At 34.2% G+C, this 20,805-nt stretch overlaps 1 protein-coding gene across 9 annotated transcripts in view; it reads left to right on the top strand.

Annotated features, from left to right (window-relative positions):
* The window catches only part of MAP3K7 (mitogen-activated protein kinase kinase kinase 7), a 47,173-nt gene that overhangs the window by 3,860 nt on the left and 22,508 nt on the right, over positions 1–20,805 (top strand). For 8 of the 9 annotated variants that reach the window (XM_023922235.2, XM_023922241.2, XM_023922238.2 and 5 more), the window contains exons 2-11: positions 7,530–7,640; positions 9,347–9,412; positions 10,318–10,363; positions 11,015–11,153; positions 12,273–12,397; positions 15,090–15,218; positions 17,336–17,466; positions 17,906–17,987; positions 19,169–19,320; positions 19,944–20,103. In XM_023922235.2, coding sequence (XP_023778003.2) covers positions 7,530–7,640; positions 9,347–9,412; positions 10,318–10,363; positions 11,015–11,153; positions 12,273–12,397; positions 15,090–15,218; positions 17,336–17,466; positions 17,906–17,987; positions 19,169–19,320; positions 19,944–20,103 — 1,141 coding nt within the window. Of the gene's footprint in view, positions 1–7,529; positions 7,641–9,346; positions 9,413–10,317; positions 10,364–10,994; positions 11,154–12,272; positions 12,398–15,089; positions 15,219–17,335; positions 17,467–17,905; positions 17,988–19,168; positions 19,321–19,943; positions 20,104–20,805 lie in introns of those variants that run through there. The other variant, XM_086876547.1, reaches the window with a different exon arrangement.

The raw sequence follows: 20,805 nt of genomic DNA, 5'->3' as shown, positions 1-20,805 counted from the left end.
ATATTTTTGAAACAGTTGATTAATTTCATTAACTGAGTAGCGTGCTGAGATCTATGTCTGCTCCTTCCAATTCTGGAGCAAAGCAGTTCAGAGGCAAGAAAATGAGCAATACAGCAGAGCAACTGGGTTTTTCTCCCCTTTATATAGTTAACTTTTAAAATGTTAGTGAGATGCAATAACTGATTATGTCCATTACAAAGTAAAGCAGATTTGTGTAAGTTGCTGTTGAACATGAAGCTATTACTACCTCCACTGTTTCTGTGTTCTGGGGGGTCACCCCCAGTTGTAGAATACAATCTGAAAAGTTGGAAGGAATTTAGAGAAGAACTGGATGTGATTTGAGATCTGAACAGCATTTTTTGGATATCTGACTTGAGTGCAGAAGGATTGGTTCTCAAGAACCAAGGGTGGTGGTTAGAAATCCATTTGAAGTCAGTTGAATTTCTCAGCCTTTTTCGGTAAGACTTCAAGCTGCAAAGCTGGGTATTTAAAAACAAAGGCAAAAAATAAGTACATGGTGAAAACATATGCCAGTATTTTCTCTGATTTTATTCTAAATACATTTCCGAATTAATTCAAATAACTACTTAAATGTAGTTTAGTTACACCAATGGAAGATTCTCTTTATTCATTTACATAAGAAAATAGCTGAAGTTTTAGCTGGGGTGTAAATTTATAGCAGAAGTTGTTCAACACCAATTCTATGTGGATGAAATTTACTGTGCACTGAGTTAGAAGATAAGTTAATAAGCTAGTTAAACATTTAATGTGGCACTTTACACTCATTTCTGCACATGCAGATATATTCAGTGAATCAGTTTGTGTCCTGTAAAAGAGACTCATACTTCACTCTCATAAAGAACACATGGGAAAGAAACCTCACAGATCTTCCTGTTCCAGTGATGAAAGCAAGATCCATATTTCTGAGGTAATTAAGAGTTCTATGTCTAATACCTTTCTTTCCTTAAGAAAAAACTAAAACAACAGAGAAAGTTTCACATGTCCCTTATTTGTTCCACCCATTGGAACAGTATTTACAGTAAATTACCAGTAATTTTAGACAGTGCCAGCCCAGAAAGCTCACGTTAGAATCCTGCATCCTGACTGCCTCATTATCCAATATCTTGTTTCTAAAATAATAATCCAATCTCTGGGCTGCTCTTAACAGAAGAAATTGATTCATACTAAAGCATCAGACAGTTGTTTCATTAATGTTTATAAATTGCTGGTAATTAAAATTAGTTAATTTCTTGATACAGATGTATAAAACCCTATCAGTAGGGTAAAAGCTTTTCAGTATGTGATAAGCCAGAATGAAAGTATAACTTGATAAACTGTTATCTTTGAGATGCATGCATTTTTTTGAATGACTTGAGCTACCAAAATGCAGGGAGGGTTGGTTGCATGTTCAGAGCAAAGGAAGAATCTCTGGGAACATAATTTTCAGTGGGATTCTGGGTAACCTGGTCCAGTGGAAGGTGTTCCTGCCCATGACAAGGGGTTTGGAACTAGATGGTCTCTAAGGTCCCTTCCAATCCAAACCATTCTATGATCCTGTAATTTCAAGAACATGTAAGGTGATAGTTTGATTCTTCATAAACATGTTCTAAAGAAGCTGAAATGATAATTAGTTCTTAAAACAGAGCTAAATTCAGATAGACAAGCCACTGAATGAAACCTGTACAGTGCTACACAGCTCTAACAGGTGAAACCCTAGTTAGGGACCAACTGTATGAGTTTGTCTATATTTATTAAGAATCTAAGTTGATTTTAATAACTAGTTTATTTCAGGAAGAAATACTTTTTTCCTAAGGTGTTTTGCATAACTTCTAAGTTGAAACTTGTAAACTAAATCTAAACTAAGTGACTTTGTTTTCTTCAAAAAAGTAGGATTCATTACAGGGGTTTTCGGAGTGGGGGAGTGAAGAGGATTTGGAGGTTTCTTCATTTCTGTATGAATCCCAAAAAGGAAAAGCAACATTTAGAGTTGTGCTGACACTAGTACAAATAACCAAAGAACATAGCTGTAAGAATTGGCAGATAGATCCAAACTCCTTCCTAAAAGTGCTGCCAGGGTATTGGCCCCAGTCATTCGTGGCATGGGGCCGATTTGCTTCAACCTACTTAATAAAGCATAGCACACACAGAGGAACCAAAGCTGGGATTTGAGGCTAGTTGAATGATAAAAGTGTAGGCATATATTTTTAGAAGCTCTAAAATGTTGTTCATGGTTTCTTTTGGTACCTTTTTTTGTTTGTTTGTTTGTTTTACTTTCTGGGTTTTGTTGGATTTTTTGTTTGTTTTTTAATTTATGCTCCATTTGCCATACAGGCAGGCATGTGAAAAACTGAAAATATTAGTATACTTTATTGGTACTGCTGGAGCTCTGGTAGACAAAGAAAATAGAAGCAACTGAATTTTAAAATTCAGTTAAAATAAAATTTTAACATCTTTTTTGTGTTTTTAGAAAGCAATATAGGACATTTTTTCCCACTCTGTCTTGTGTAGTGTCTGGAGCTTGAGAGATCCAAACATTCAGTTTGCATACATACCATTTCATTAGCAAATATACCAGTAAACAAAGCAACATAGATATTAAAGATAACTTAAAACCTGTAGTCATTTTGGAAGCACGGGTTTTGTTGGGTTTCTTTTGTTGGATTTTTGTAACCGTTTCTCTTGCTTCCCAAAATTGTAAATGAGCATGTCATACAGTAGATACTTCAAATTATGAAGTCAGTTCTGCAAAGAATACTACGTCTACTAACCAGGGAGCTATTATATTTTATTGCTGTCTTATATATCCAGCAAGTTTTTTTTAGAAAGAAAAGCACTAGGTATCCAGTATGCAGAACTACCTTACATGGAAACTTTATGGATAGAGAGAAAAACTTTTCATTTTTATGTTTTTGAGTTAATAGAAAAGCTGTGCAGTTAATACAAAGTTGAAATTAATTCTTCCAAAGTGTTGGCATTTGTTAGGGGATTTTTGTGCATCTGAATAAATAGAGATGCATTTTTCGTGTTTTACTGGGGGAGGGGAAATTTTTGGTCACATCCCTTAGGACAAAATACATCCTTAAGGTCTTAACATATCTGCAGTCTCTATTTCCTGCATGATTTCTAGTCTACATAACTTAGCAGTCAGTATAGTCTACATACTTACAAGTCAGTATCATGTATCTTTGTTTACGTACAGCATTTGATACTATTTGTACACAGAGACAGAGGTAATGCTTGTTCCAGGGTTCTTGTATGGTTCATATTCTTTAAATAAGACTCTAAATACATTATCTGGAAAACATGCAAGTGGCACTGTCCTTCACCATGTCACTTTGTCACACAGTAAAATGTTACTTTTGACTGGTGTGTATTCTATATGTAGAAGAAGAAATTTTAGTACACTTTTCAATCTTTGAATCTCTTTAAGTATTACTTCCAGTTTAAAATGTTTTTGTGTCATGTACCGAGTGTTTTTTGACAAACTTAGTTCTCTTCTGTGAGAAAGGTAGAAGCAGGCTTGTTCTTACTCTCTAAATGTCTCATCTGCCTTGTATTTTCCTTATTTCTCCTAGACGATATTTAAAGGAACAAAATCTTTTACCAAAAGAATCTGTTTATTTTTAGATCATTTTCCAGATATACACAGTGCTACAGATCAACTGCTGTTTATTGATTTATTGTGTCAATAATTACATTAACTGTGCTTCATATCATTCCAAATATGCAGTATTGCTAAAACATATGGTGTGGCACCAAAAGCAGGGGACAAGAAGGAATGAGCATGAAGAAACTAAAGTTCAGGCAGTGCCTTACTCCTGTGATATTAAGTTACTTAGTTCCAGCACGTGGTGCTGAAGGAAACTACATAGTGTTTAAACCATCATGACAATATCTAAGATTTACTCCTTTAAATAAAAAATTAAAGGGAAGAAAACTATATGTAAATGGACTCCACCACAGGCTGCATTCTGTCAGTTATAAAGGGGTTTTTGCTATGAGTAAGGTACTTTTTCCAGATTAAGTAGGAAAAACACTGTGTTTTCACGTATGGGAAACTTCAATTTGTATTAGATCCATCATCATTTCTGATAGTTGTTCCTTTCATGTGCTATCCAAGAGCCTGAGCTGCTTTAACGGAGGACTGGCTCTTCTGTTTTCCCTGTATCCTAGGTAAATATTCACTGCATTCATGTCCTCTTCTCAAGTTCAACCCTCTGCCTAAGCTGGCACCAAGTCACTGATAAATTGTTATGAAACCTTGACTGCATAATCATTTATCAAATTTTCACAAACAATAAAATTTACATACGTGATGGTCTCACAGCTTTCTGTTATGTAATTAAGGTTTAAATTACCTACTAAATTCTTTCTCTCTGTGCTCAACACTGATTTTATTTATTATTATTTTTTCCAGTCATCAGTGGAATTTCTTAAAGTACATCTGATTCTTGGAATTTATTCCACTTGTCAACTAAAACCCAAATATTGTGACTTTCGTGGCTCAGTGTAAAACACTACATTGGGCAGTATACTTGTTTCTGTGAGATTCCTCATTTAATAGCAACATTGTTAAAAAATACAACAACACTGCAAAATTATGCTTTCTTTAGTATATGAACTGGAAATACATGTACAAGTCCTCATGATGAAACTTGCAAATAGTCATGGATTATCTGCAAGGAAACAGTATGCATTTATAGTAACTTACAGGCTGAATTTAACTATGTGAAATCAAATGGAAGAGATACATGGGCTTTCTATTTTTTGTTATACATCTGAAAAAGAAATGTATTTAATGTATAAAAATGTATGTAGTATATGTTGCCTATTCATAATTTTAAAATTATGTACATAATACATACAGTGTATTTTTACATATGGACAGATACAAGTCTTTTCAGCAGGGAAAGATACAACTAGCCAGAAAAAAAGTAAACCTGACCCATCACAAACTGTTGTAAGTGATTCAGGCTAAGTAAAAGAAAAAAATATTACTTAATTAAATTTTGAGACCAATCTTTTAACTGATGTATATGCACTTTTTTCAAATCCTTTTGTTTCTGTCACTGGTTTAAATGTAACAGAATTGTAGTTGAAAACTGTGACGGAGTATGAGAAAGATAGATATGTTAAGAAAAGGAACCTAAAAGGTGCACAGAGACTTGCATCACAAGGCCAATTGTATCCACCTAGGAGAATTTGTTATATGCCCATGTCCTTTTCCCTAAGTGGAAGGGAGAGTTCTTCCCACTCACTTGGGTAACCCTGTCTGGATTCCTTCACAGTGTAGGGGATCAGCAGATGTGGAACTGTAGTGCTGCTGCTCTTCATCCTGCACAAGCTGCTCTGTGGCATCCTTCTCTCATTAAATGTCCTTAGTATTTCCCAGGTGTTTGCATGGTGGATTTTTATGTGCTCAATAATCATCATTTCTGCAAAATGCAGACTTACAGCACACACATTAACTGATAAGATTTTGCTTATTCTGTAGGTCTGGTCATGTGCTGTGCAAGGTGGGTAGAGGCTTTATAATGGACAACTCTTGCAGCAGTAGAAGGTGGGGGGCCTGCCAACTCCAAGAAAATGGGCAATTTTATTCAAAACGTTGTCTGAGAGAGAAGGAGAAATAACAAGGAAGGCTGTTTGGGACTTTCATATCTTCCAGTGACTCATTGTTTCCAATTTGTTGATATGTACTATTTTTGTAGGCTGCTCATCTATCATTCATATGGCTTGGTGTTTGCAACCTCACTTGTGGAATGCAAGAAAATAGCGTGTGTTACGTCAGGACAAGAGTCAAGGCCCTGCACTTTGGCAGGGGGATGAGGTTACAATCAACAGGTCCTGTTCTTTAATGGAACAGAATGGAGCATGTTCTGTGCATCCCCTGTGAATATCTTCTCGCAGACTCAGTCTGCAAACCACTGTTGTGGAAGGTAAAGGTGAGATGGCAGGAACTCTTGCAAGGCTTAAGTACATGCTGTAATGTAAAAGAGAAAAATATTTCTTACAGTAACAAGGAAGCCAGAAGAAGAAAGTGCCATTGATCACCTTGGCTGTCATGGGCAGCTGTTTCTTATATCCACATGAAACTTTTAAGAAGTATTAGGCATAATTTCCCTTTTTTGATCTTTCTTAATGCAAGATCTTGAAGGGTTTTTTTTAATTTATATTTTTCATCTCTTCAAACTGGGGCCTTGATTGCAGACTTTCTCATATCCATGAGAGTTTAGCAGGTCTTGAGTTGTGCACCTGCAGTCTTTTCCATCCCATTCCCAGAGGAAATCAGTTTCACTATTTATTTATTTGGGAAGCACATAGTAAAAACCTAATCCAGGAATAGATTACATAAATGGTAGTCAGCCCCTTGTTTCTCCTCCCCTCTCCTAATTCTCATCTTGCCTGCCTTGCATTTTTTGGAGTTCAAGGTGCTCCTTTTCCTTCTGTGCCTGTGTGTGCCTTAGGTTTCCTACTCTTCAACATTTTATTTTGAGTATATGAGTAATAATGCGCTTGTCTGTGGTTTCCTGTAGTGGCTGCCACTGTTTTGTAGTCACTGTTTTGGCAACACCTTCATTTCAATTTTACATCTCATGTGCATGTATTGTCATTATTCCTGTAGGTTGCCAATTTTCCTCTGAGGAACAATTAAAATAAATGAATTTTCAATTAAACATCATGTGTAATTCACCAGTAACTGAAAGTGACCTTCTCTCTATGCTGTTTTAATTTATATGCTTGATTTCAAAGAGCTACTCTAAATAATGCTGGTGTGGTGGTGTTGAGCTTCTTCACAGCAAAGGTTAAAGATTGCTTGAACACTATAGAATACAAAAGCTGCTACTACTGCTTTTACAAAGTTACACTGAAAAATTATGGCTCTTCTCAGGGGTTGGGTTTTTTTAATTGTTTTAGGCAATGTTAATTCTAAATCAGATAGAAAGCAGACAGAAATAGGGAAAACTTATCTTATAGACACAGTGCTTTTTTGAAGGACTTGCAGGATTATTTACTGCTGTCACACTCTTGAGTCATCTCTGAGAAAATGAACTGATAACTTTGAGCACACTGAGCATCTTGTCCCAGTTTCATCATGGTCCTGTGCAGTTTTGTATGCATTTAAATTTCAGAAGTCTTAATTCATGTTTTTAGCAAGAATAAACAAATACAGCAGATAAATGCAATTTCATGGGTGAAACCTAAAAAAAAAATTGTTTTCATTTCTCTGATTTTCTTCTGAGCAATTCTTGTTCTAAATAATTGAGATCATAATTCTTTGAAATACTGTCTCTGCACATCAGTAGTAAAATGTTTTGTATGTGTGTTTTCCAATTCTTCTGTAAATGGTCTCTTGAGCAAGCTTAGCTAAGCCCAGTTATGTTTTGATGGCACAGTATTCAATTCCTACTGCAAACCTCAAGTCTGCGTATCTTCAGTTTTGTAAGTTAAATTTCTGTCTGTGAAGTCCTGCACAACAAATGAAACCATTTCAAGTTTTAACTCTAGTGTTTTATATTTTGTTCTAGGTTGTTGGAAGAGGAGCCTTTGGTGTGGTCTGCAAGGCAAAATGGCGAGCTAAAGATGTAGCCATTAAACAGATAGAAAGTGAATCTGAAAGAAAAGCCTTCATTGTAGAGGTACAGTACATCTGATGGAAAGTATGGGGCTTGGTAGAGCTTGTTTCCTGAAATTCATGGGTGCATTTAGTGTACTAAAAGCTATTTCTTTATCTTAATATAAATGCTGCCTGTGATACCCAGTTCAGGCCTGGACCCTTGTTTTGCAGAACAGGAGCCCTGTCAAAGCATATTGCAGCTCCTTTAGTTTGCTTCTCATAAAAACTGAAAAGCAAGAGTGTGGGAGAGACAAGGCCACACAAGGAGTGAAATAACACTTCTTAGATTCTGTCCCAGTCTGAAGTCAGGGTGCAGCTGGAATAGCCAAAGCCTTGGAGCTGGTTAACACTTCCAGGGGCCACAGCATAGGTTCTCAATCAGTACAATCAGGTTGATATTTGAAACTGTTCCTGAGTTTTTTCAGCGGTTCTAATAACTTGATTCTTTTCTTATATATAAATACATTGGTACCTTAAAGGCTTTTGTTCAATGTTTGCTTCTTTAAAAATGTATTGAGTAGTTCAGATATACTGATAGACTTCCCAAGATACATAATATTTTCTAAAATCAAAAGTTTAATTTAAATTAGATATATTGTGCCATACTGCCAAGTATTTATTCAGTTATAATTTAGGATGTTCAGGATACACAAAATATGTTAAAAATAAAACTCTTAAATTTAGAACTAACTCTAGTAAAATGTGACACACTAAAGGGCTGGAAAAAGCATATTTGTAATTGGCCTTTCTTTAAATATTTATATGTTGTTCATTACGATGAAAAGTTTTTAAGGTTATTAGTCTGAATCTGCTGTAATGCTGAGTAGATACGATTGGTCCCTTGGGATTTTTGTGTTCAAATGAGATCTGAGTAGATAATCCCAGAAAGGATTCAGTAATTACTGCTATTCAGAACACCCTGCACAGTAAAAGCATCAGGTGAAATATTTCATTCTGATTTTTTAGATCTTCTGAATACATAGAAATAATTCTGCATAGAAATAATAGCATTTGCTCTGTAGACAGCATAAACTACTTCAACTGTCTGTGTAAAGGGGAAAAAATGCCTTTTTGCTTGCTTCTACTATGTACTGGTAAAAAAACCCAATGCAAAATACTGCAATTGTAGTACAAATAGTAATAAGTTCTTGGAACTATGTCATTTTAATATTTAATTATTTTCATTTGTAAATTCTTAATGATTTATAAGTTATTACTAATGATTATCAATAATTTAATTATTAAATTTATTGTTAATTTTTTTTAATGTTAAAATATTTAACTATAGGGTTGTGGGCTTGGGGATTTTAGAACTTTTGTCCTCTATATTGTCAAAACAAACAGTATGATTCTGATTTTTTTTTTATTTAATCAGTTTTTATGTAGTCCCAAAATTGAAGTCTCTAGGAAGAGCACCAAATCTATAGATGTCATAGTTGCACAGTGCTTGTGACTTGAGTGATGTTATTATAGCCTGACAAAAATACTTTCTTTAAACGTAATTTCTTCAAACTTTCTTTAAAATCACATTTCCAGTTTGAACAAACGGCATTACATAAGTTAAAATGGAAAGAGTGACATAAATCTTTTAATTTGTGAAGTCACCATCTGGGGTTATGCAGACATAGAAAGCTGTACTTGCTGTTGTGGTGTATTACTTATAGCTATGAAAATAAAGCATTATCCCTTTTTTTATCATGGTTTGAAAGCGTGTGATTTGTATTGCAGCTTCGACAACTGTCACGAGTAAATCATCCCAATATTGTCAAGTTATATGGAGCCTGTCTAAACCCAGTAAGTTACAGCTTATGTCAGTATGACAAAAGGTTACTAGCTTAACATGTGCAAGGACCAGTGCACATAACATGTATTTTATATTAAAAAATGTATATTTTATATATTTTTCATGTTTTGGCCATAATAAGGAAATATACAGATGTGTAGGTTGGTTGATATTTTCAGGTATTTGTTTTTCCTTTCTACTGCTATGAAAAACAAATTCTTTCAAGAACACACCAAATCTGTTTCTAAACACCAGTTTTACTTCAGTTTGTCAAAATGGCATCTAGTGTATTACAGATATAGTTACATTCATATCTACAGTCATATTAATTGCTAATCAATACAGAAAGGAAATGCATTATCAACACATGATTGTGTCTTGTAAATCAGCTCCTATTTTCATACATGCAATTTTCAGGATTTGCTTGCTTTCTGCCACAGCTGCAAAAAGTCACACAAATGCTCTAAGCAGAAAAGAGGGTGCTGTGACAGAACAGATGTATCCTTAGCTAATTCTGGTATGGGCTTTTTAACTGATTAAAATAATGCTGCATCCCTTTTCTTTCTTAGTACTAGTGAAATGATTTTGGCATGGTATTTAATTCTTTTTTTTGTAAGCCACTAAAGGAATAAAGTAAAGGACAGTGAACTGCAGTTTTAAGACAGTATTTGCTTTTTAAGTCTGAAGAGGGAGAGAGGTCATTCCTTTTGTTTTCTATCTTCCAATGAGAACTAAGTGTAAAACTGATTTTTCTTACATCTAAATACATACCTGTCAAACTGACTGATGTACTTCCCATTAGCTTAGATATGGAGTTTTTGCAGTTGCTCACAAAGAACTTCCCTTTCAGTTTATGAAAACTGTCTTCTGCCTCTGCATTGAAAATATGCTAAGTTTTTGTCCCCTTCCCCCAAAGGTGTGTCTTGTTATGGAGTATGCTGAAGGAGGTTCTCTGTACAATGGTGAGTATCATTTCAACTTCCTGGAGTTAAAGTGCTAGTATTAGGGCAAACATCATCTAAACTACGAGTTGTTTCATAAATATGTCTCCATTCTTGGAGCTGTTCATAAGCCACTGAACACAATCCAGCACAACCAGCTGGAGGTGGCCTGCTTGACCTACTTGGTGGACTTGCAGGGGTCTCTTTGAATTATTATGTGGTTCCTTGAAATACTTGAAATAACTTAAAGGAGAAGGGAGTGTGCCTTTTAAAACCTCTTTTCTGTTCACTGGTTTGTTCTTGATAGCAGTTTCTATATTTTATACAAGTAATTTAAAATTTTCCAGTGGAACATCTGAAAACATTCTTCCTTAATTTGTGAATTCCCTGGGCTTTTGTTTAACAGACTTTACCAGGGATAACTGAGAAGAGGCAACACCTTTCATATTGAATTTTAACATAAATTATTATGGAAAGTGTACTAAAAAATGGGAAATATTTTGATATTTCTGTTATTTTAACAGTCTGCAGAAGGATATTTTTAGTTGAAGTAATGAGGTGTTAATGATTACTTGGACTCTACAGAGCTTTCTGACTGGTATTTTGTTAACTCCATTGTATCTGTTGTAATATGCAATAAAGTTCTTTTTAGTTTGTGCCTTTGTTTTGCAGTGTTGCATGGTGCTGAACCTCTGCCTCATTATACTGCTGCACATGCCATGAGTTGGTGTTTACAGTGTTCCCAAGGAGTGGCATATCTCCACAGTATGAAACCAAAGGCTCTAATTCACAGAGATCTGAAACCACCAAAGTAGGTTTATAGTTCATTTTTCATATTTTCTTACAATTGGTGTTTAAGATCATTTATAATAATTGTATCGCATTTAAAAGAAATACCTAACTTTTGGATGTACTGTATTCCAAATGATGGTTTTGCATTTGAAACTTCAGTTACAGAATGACAGTATATGATACAGAAAATTAACTGTATTCAGTTACTTTCTGTTCAACTGGAAAAATACCATGCTCCTGCCCTGCATCATGGAAGAAGGTTTTATTAGGAATTTGGCTTGTGATCAGAGGCATGTAAAACCATCCAGTTTTGGAATGATTGTGGTGTTCAATAAGAGAACATTGTGGGGAGGTTAATTGGTTCTAATGTCATATTTAATCTGTTGCATTAGAGCTCTTTTGCCACATGGCCATCCTCCTTTATCCCCTCCTTCTGCCTGGTCCACTAGCCCTGCCAGAAGATCCCATCACTTTCCACCGAAACAAAATTTAATAGTTTTCTATCCAGTCAGTTTGTTACCCAGCTTATTTTACAGCTTTGGATCTGGCTCCACAGATTAGATAGAAACAAATATTTGAGGATCAGCAGAATCATCCCTTTTTGGTGTTAATCTCAGTTATTACCAGGTAAAATTATAACATGAAACCACAATTTAAATCTTTAGTTCTTTCATGTACTCCCCAGTTTTGATTTAGAGTTATTCACTTGTAACTCCAAGTTCTTTCATTTAAATAAATAGCTACGTTGACTGACATTAGTGGGAGTCGTGATTGTTCTTTTGATAAAATTTGTACAGCACTTGTTGGTTTTCAACCCCTGGCATCTGAAAGTCTACTCTTGTCAATATATGCTTAGTGATTTACTATGGCTAGAGATATTTAGTTAAAATCTAGCATATAGAAATATTAATAAATTACAACATATATCGGATTACTTTAAAATATGTAATATAGTCACAATATACACAAATGACCTTCCATATTTCCCAGATTATAAAACAAAGCACTGAGATACAAAGCCTAAGATATTCATCTATATTAGAATGATAGTTGTTGGGATGAAAAAAAAAAATCAGTGTTTTGTTATCAAACTATTTTATTTTACAATATTAATATCCTTTTTTTTTTTCTTTGGCAGTTTGCTCTTGGTAGCTGGGGGGACAGTTCTAAAAATCTGTGACTTTGGTACAGCCTGTGATATTCAAACACACATGACCAACAACAAAGGAAGTGCTGCTTGGATGGCACCTGAAGTTTTTGAAGGTAATAAAAATTCAGCATGAATATTACATTTTCTTTGTAGGGATGCAGCTGTGAATTAATGTGATGTGAGAATAAGAGCATCATGTAGTCTTTAAAGTTTACTAAAGTTAGATGTAACAACTGGAAGTTTTGGCAGAAGTCTAATATTTTTTTTTAATCTTTTTAAATTGTCAAATAATTGTGCAGAGGTTTGAAGAGCAGCACTGAACCAATTCTCTCATGTTAATATTAGACATTTAATTACATGAAGATGTGGAATCTTTATTTGTCATTGCTGAGATTTACATAAGGAGTACCTTTAGACAGCTGCAGTTCCTTATTTTGTAAGTGAGTCAAATACAGCCAGAGGGCTCTTTCCCCGCAATTTTGCTGTTTCTAAGATTCTTAAATAATTTCAAACTCTTCTGTCACTTAAATACACTGTCATTACTTTCCCTCCCTACTCTGATCAGCTTTTAACTTTAGAATTTCCCTGTTAGAGTCTCTAAATTGAACATAATTGCCTTCTTTTTTGATCTCCCACTTTCTTGTAACTCACATCTTCATCTGCTTTTTGTGTAATCTGGAGATTTGATGTACTTCCTCTTTCCTACATTCTGAGGAACTTGTTAATACAGTTAATTTGGTTAAGTAGGAAAACAAGCTATTTATTGGAGCATAATTGGGGAAGACTGATGATAATTAGATACCTATAATTGCTGCATGATTATCAAAGAAATAATCCCATAGATATTAAATTGGAGATTAAACACCCTTTAGCCTGTCTCTACCTTAATTATCAATGCAATTAAGCAGTGGTCTGGAAGAGTCATCTTCCTGCCTTAGGAAGCAGGTGTCCCTGATTTGATCTCTTTGGCTGAAATATTAAAAATTTTTCCCCCATTTTAAACATTAGGGCACCTAAAGCCTTGTACAGATCAAATAATCTAAATGAAAATAATATTATATAGATCAGAGTGAAGTAAAAGAGAGCAATTGCAACCAATATCTGAATTCCCATTAGAAGAAATAATTTTTTTTAAAAAATTAAAATTGCTTTGGGTGAATTGGATAAATTGAGGAATTATTGTGTCTATCCAATCTTAGTCTCTCACATAAGGAAACAATACAGAATACTCTCTCACTTCTTTTGGACTCTAGCTTTTCAGAATTAGTCCAAGACTTGTCAGCCACAAAGAATTTCATTGCTCAGATTGGGAAATAACAGTATTTCAGTTTCATAGGCTGTGTTACAGAAGTGCTGTGACTGCATAGATGAGACTGTTTTGCTTCCCTTACTGATCTGCCATTGCTTATATGACTTTTTTTCCCCAGCATCTTTGAAAATAAGCTGACTGATAAAGCTGACTTTGTTTTTCTTCTTCCTACCTTTTGAATTCATTAGCCACATTCAGCTACTTTGATACAGGTGTAAAGAGTTTTTGACATCCACATTCTTAGAAAGTTTTGTAAAGTTCAAATTAGTGCCTTCACTTAAAGAGGGCTTGTGGTTCATGCTGCAGCCTGTTTCTTGTGTTTGACTTGTGAACTGGCCAGAGAACAAGCTGTTTGCCGGGCACAGTTTTTCAGAGGTATGGGGGCAAAGGAAGTTGGCTCACAGGTAGGGGATGGAGCCTGTTGGAACTGTTGCTATATGGTGGGTATTCACATGAAACTAGACTTCTTTGTTACTGAAATGATTTGTCTGAATAATGCTTCCTGATTACATATGAACAAAAAAATCTCTTATCCACTATATGCCAATTTTAATCCTTGTTTGAAGATAGATGAGCAAATGTCCTATAATTTATATTCACACATTTATTCTCATGTCATTAACTATTCACATTTCTTATTAGCATTTGCATGAGTTATGGTTACAAAGCATACATTCGTTCTCTGTAGCCTCTGAACATTTTTATTTGTTACTCTATGTCACGTACCTGTCTTTGGCACTTTAGGAATCATAGAAATACTGAACTTATGGTCAATTTAATTAATTAAGTAATGACATTACAAAAGAATAAGAATAATAAACCAAGAGGAATTCAGATGGTGAGAAATTGACGATTCTCCTGAATTTGTTCATATGGTAACTTGGTAGCTCTTCTGAAGACCTGTAATTAATAAAAGAGTAATGGATATGGCAGGTGTTACTGGCTGGCTTATTGTCACTAAGATTGGAAGAAGTGAATTGAAGAATATTTGGAGGAAACAAAAATAATCAATTACAGCATGAATGCAACAGATTTTTTTAAACCTAATAAATTGTGGTTTATATTATATAAGGAAACTCATGCATTTTTATTATTTCAAGATGACTCCGAGGATTGATTCCCAGAGAGGGGCATTCTGAGCAGTCAGACTGTCAAGTGATTTCTGACTTAAGTTAGCATGAATCAGCCAGCTTTAGAAAACTCGTTATTTTCCAGCATGTTAAATGTGAAGTGAAAGTAAGTATGTAAAGCTATTTATTTATTGGAGCAAGCTGCCCAGGGGAGTGATGGAGTCACCATCCCTAGAAGCATTGAAGAAATGACTCAGCATGGCATTTAGGGCCATGGTTTAGTTGACATTGTGGTGTTTAGCAAAAGGTTGGATTCAACGATCTTGGAGCTCTTTTCCAACCTGATTCTATGATCTGCTCAAACTGTATTTCTTTTTAATGTGTTGCATATAAAAGAGTCAAATTATATTGATGGCTTTCTTCCAGGTAGCAATTACAGTGAAAAATGTGACGTTTTCAGTTGGGGTATTATTCTCTGGGAGGTAATCACCCGTAGGAAACCTTTTGATGAGATTGGTGGTCCAGCTTTCCGAATAATGTGGGCAGTTCACAATGGTGAGTTGAAAATACTTTTCAACTTTTACTTTATTGAAAAATAATGCATTTGAAGTTGTGTATACAACCTATAAATTTGCTGAACTGTCTTAGCTGTACAACTTTTAATTACTAATGTTTCTATTTTGTGATTCATTAAATATGCATTTCTGTCACAAAGACTAAGTAGTTAGCCACTGTTACTTTTGTGTCAGTGTGGGTTTTCAGTTACTTGTCTGCTGCTGTGCTTGCTACGTGTAACAGGTGTATGTACAAAGAAGGATGAAGAGCAATGTCTTCATTATTATAACACTCAATTTTAAAAGTGATCTGAGAAAAACATCTTACCTGTCCGAATGATGATTTTAATAGATACATTGTCTTTTTTCTTTTTTTTAATTGAACCGTCTTCAAGAAATGTGTAATTTTAAGTAACTTAACCTGTGTTTAGAAATGTTATTAACTGAGACCTCCTCCAGCGCCATTAGGCATTAAAAATGTTACTTTTATTTTTCATCTATGGTGTTTTGTGGTTTGTTTTTTTTTTATCCTGCTCTTTGAATGGTTTTACCTTTATACCTAGGTGCCTGCACTCATGGTGCAGCACTCTGCTCTGCTAGGTACTATACAGAACAGATTTTCAGGAGCTTAGACTATGAGCAGGACACAGTGGTGTGTTCAAATGAACTGCTTTCTTTAAAGCAGTGGTGAAACATAGGTCAGTGTAGTAGAGTAGACCTGTAGTATTTTCATGCTAGAGGTGTAACTTTTTTACTGCTGTCTTTTTAGGTACCATGGCAAAACAATTTTTTGAGTAATGAAATAATGATAGTGAAGTAGTTCAGTGAATGTCTGCAAAGACTTTCTGCCACTTGTGAGAGACAACATCAAAGCAAGCATAAACTTTCTGGAAGTAAAAATTAACAAACAATAAAGGCTGAGTGACTCTAAGCACTCTGCCTGAGTGTCAGTGCTTCAGTAGTAAATGACAGAAGCATAAGGTGAGCACAGGCATACCCTATTCAAAGAAGAGAATGAGGCTGTCAGTGATAGAATCAATTAATATTATAGTCTCAATAATGCACAAAGAGAGATGTTTGCAAATGTCATTTTTGAATGAAGAAAGAAGTTCTCCAGTTTTTCAAGGACACTGGCGATTGAGATTAGGAGTGATAAGTGCCTTGCATAAAAGCATTAACTGTAAAACTGAGTATAAATCTAGTAAATCAGGAAGCCTCAGTAAGGTGTGGGAGTATACTTTAAAATTCCCTATCTGTACCTACTTTTGCTTTAAAATTTTATCTTTTTTATCTTTTTCCATTTTCTTTTTCTTTCTTCTTAAGAAGGAAGTCTTAGTGCACTTTATCTCACCTAAAACTATTGTGGCATTCTTACTTCATGTATTATTCATTCTGTTTAATATATTCTTAAATACTTACTGCTTTCTTTGCAAACCATCACTGTATCTCATATATCAAACACAACTGGTTGTCCATTAATTGTTCTCATTGAAATTGTAATAAGAGGAGGAACTTGAAGCAAAAACCAGCTGAATAGTTATACAGTAGTTGAAGTAAAATGTTACTAAGAATGACTATAGGCAATGAAAAAAATCACACAAAATTGGTAGTTCCTATAATAATATAAGTGCCTAATAATTTTCAGGATGTTCTCAAGAGTAAAAACAGCTTTCAAAAATACTTTGAGTCTTTTGGGCTTTTTTGTGGGGTATTTTTTCCTGGGCTTTTTTTTTTTCTGGTTTTTCTGTGAATACAGCATTAGGGAGCAAAGACTGTTATTAGTTGCTTCCTAGTTTGGCCTAGAACTTTATTCTTCAGAAAGAAGTAACATTTCATTAGCCTTTATAATATGTTGTACTTGGTTAGTCACGGAAAGTATTTAAACCTGTACTGAAAGAAAAGTTTAATTTTTTTTTTCTACTGTATAGTGCAAAGGAACTTTTCTTGTCAGTTTTTGTTTGTAAGAGAGAAAATTAAGTACAAGCCAGTTCATCCAGGTTACAATTAACTCTGCATTTTCCTTTATTTATTTAGCAAAATACTGGAGAGAGATCAGACACTCATTTGTTTTGGAGTCTGTTTAAAAAATTTAAGGGTGTTTTCTAATTTCAATTGCAGGTACTCGGCCACCACTGATCAAAAATTTGCCTAAACCAATTGAGAGTTTAATGACCCGTTGTTGGTCCAAGGATCCCTCACAACGGCCATCCATGGAGGAAATCGTTAAAATAATGACACACTTGATGCGGGTATAAAAATTTATTTAAGTAATTTAATCATTTCTTAAACTATTAAGCTGGGAAATTGATTTATAAAAGGTATGCCTTTCATCCCACTCCAAAGGTGGGCTTGCATGTTCTCTTTTGCCTCTCTCTTTTTGACAAAAAATATCAAATTATTGTAGTAGAGATGGGAAATAATTTGTCTTTTATATATATTTTTATAGATATAGATATATACCTTCTTTGGAGGGGTGCAATACATCATAATAAATTTGAGAAAATAAACAAAGTTGTAGGTATATGTAATGTATTAAATTATTAAAAGCAATTGCATTCATTTATGTTCTAAATAAATTGTTATTAATGTAATATATAATTTACACTTACAAATTATGAGGTACTGTTTAAATAATTTAAAAACAATTGTTAATTTCTTTTTTATCAAATAATTATTGCTTTTTCACAGTACTTTCCAGGAGCTGATGAACCTCTGCAGTATCCTTGCCAGTATTCAGATGAAGGCCAAAGCAACTCAGCCACTAGCACAGGTACATTTGTATAAGTTAGAGAAAAAGAACAGCAACATTAAATGATGCAGATAGATTATAAAGCACATTCTTACATTGATTTTGAACTCAAAATGGAGAAGATTTCCAAAATCTTAAGCATCAGCAGACCCTATTTATTTTATTAATACCTCATATCACATCATATTTAGTGTTATCAGTCAAATGGTTTTGCTGAAGTGAGCATAATGAAGAAAAAGCTTATAATAAAAGCTGTCTTCAAATGCTCAGGTTTAATGTCTCCATTTTTATCTCATGAACGTTGCTAGCAATTGACACCCTTTTACTCATATGTTTAGGAGTTGTCAATTTAAAATTTTTCACTATTATTAAAAGCTGCACCTGCTTTAAGTTGCAGTCTCCACAATTTAAACTTGCATTTGTTATATGATAAGTTGCAGTAAATACAATTATTTAAAATAAGTGCAAGAAAAATCATTAGAAAGGTGAATGGAATAAAATGTGGGCTAGACTTTCAGATAGCTTTGACCTTTAAAAAATCCTTTTAATAATAATGACAAAAGATCATTTAGTTTTCTCATTGTTTAGAGTACATTCTTTTCCACTTAAGTAGTTTTTAATCTTACATTTCTTCAGCTTACTCTGCTTGGTTGGATTATTTTCTGTCTCCAAAGAAATTGCTGCTATTTTGGATAAAGCTTCCCTGGCTACTTTGCAGCTTAGTGACTTTTATATTAACAAAACCTTTGCAGCTTTAGCATTTCACTGACTTTACTAGTTTTTTTCCACCTCTCAGCACATGATTTTAAGACATAATTCATCACTTCAAATTGTGAATATATATTGGCTGATATTTTTCAGGTATTTGTGCTCCCCTGTGGTCAATGATGGTCTTTGGCATTAATTGTGAATGAGGTTGCTGTTATGTCATTAATATAACAGCTACCCTAACAATTTCAAAGAGAGGTAAAGATTGACTTCAGAATGTTGTCACAGTATTTAGTTACATATTCTTTTTTCACTCCTCTTGCTTCTTATACTAATTGATCTGTAGCAGTCTTGCAACTTGTCTTTCATTAAAAGTTTTGAAAAGTGTTGCTTTAAAGGCAAGTTAGGACTTCTGAGAGCTTTCCTGTGAAGAGATGTACTTCAGTATTTCTAGTGGACATTCTCAAATGCTTTTCCTTGTTACTGGTTTCTAGGTTCATTCATGGACATCACTTCTACAAACACAAGTAACAAGAGCGATGCTAACATGGAACCAAGTGATTTCCAAGGAGCTTCTACCAATGACACTATTAAACGTTTGGAATCAAAATTGGCACAGCAAATCAAAAATACAGCCAAGCAGCCGGTAAGCCAACATGTGCAATTTTGAACCATGGTAGCAAAGTGGACATGGTTAGACATAAGTGTTGTATCTGCTCTGAAACATGTCATCATTCAAGATAGTGCAAAATTTCATCCACTTAGTTATAGGAGAAGAATATGAAAAGGGACAGAAAAATATTGTATGATTCCAAAAAGGTAAATTGGATGGCTCCAATAAGATCTCCAATGAAATGTAAAAAATAATTATTTTTAAAATAAGTATTTAAAGGGAATTATTAGATTAAAAAAATGTTTGAAAATTGCCACCTTAATTTATAATCAAAATACTACTATGACATGAAAGGATTAAACATTTAGGTGAATTTTGAAAATACCTTGGTTTATTTCAATTAGAATGCAAAAATACAAAGATTCTCTTACGCCAGTATTGGCCGAATCCTGCTGATTTTTTTTCATCTGTGTGAAGTTAGATTATTTTCAAAGCTGCAGATACTTCATTTGTATATACCAATAATAGTTAAATTATTGCCATTTATTGTATTATGAATTTTAAATCCTGTGACTTTGAAAATGCATACTGTAGAAACATACTGGTGTATATAATGGAGGGCTTGCTTCTGCAGAACTTTCTTTTCTATTAAACAGGGTGATCCTGGCCGTTTAAGTTTGCCCCCATCTCGCGGGAGCAGTGTTGAGAGCTTGTCAGATGTTCGCGCACGACCACCATCAGCCCTTGTTTCTGGAGAAGCCAAAAGGATGAGTGCTGACATGTCTGAAATAGAAGCAAGAATAGCTTCCATCACAGGTAAAATTTAACGATGTTTGGGGAGTGGACTAAGGAATTGGAAAGAAATAAAGGAAGAAGGAAAATGTAAAACATACATAGTCTTACAGAAAGTTAACAACAGTAGCCATATGAAAATTCTTAAGCTATTCCTGTAGCCTTGATTGTCCTTTATTAATTGGAGGCAGAAATGCCTTTATTTATGGATATACACTCAGCAACACTGGGTATTTTAATTGGATATTTTAAAGGTTTTAGAGATTTTGTTGAATTAGATTTTTGCCTTTTTAAAAAATGTGTTATGAGACTTCTAAATATCAGTCCTATTCCAAATGCACAACTTTCTCATTTTATCTGAAATAGTGTTATTACATCTCTGCTAGCTTAATGATTTATATGATAACATTTTCTTCAGGGTTGTCTCTATAATACTTTTGAAATTAAGAGGTAGGTTCAAAGTTCAGCATGTTCTCAAATAAGTTTAAAAATCCACTTTGACAGATTTCAGAATGAGAAACGTAATTAGATTTCATTCACCAGGTTAAGAAAGCATTGTCTTTTGTTTAAAAAAAAGATACAGGTGTTTTGCCAGGTTTCCTTCAGATATAAACTGTCATTTCTAAACCTTAATCTTTGAGAGCATTAGAATTTATCTGTAAGTATAAATACATAATTCTATGGTGAAAGCAATTTTGATTCATCCCAGAAGAGTGAATTAATAAA

This window comes from Cyanistes caeruleus, chromosome 2 (genome assembly GCF_971803275.1).
Source record: "Cyanistes caeruleus chromosome 2, bCyaCae1.hap1.1, whole genome shotgun sequence".
Classification (NCBI taxonomy): Eukaryota; Metazoa; Chordata; class Aves; order Passeriformes; family Paridae; genus Cyanistes; species Cyanistes caeruleus.
Note: the sequence above shows the minus strand (reverse complement) of the source record. Positions and strands in the feature narration are given on the sequence as shown.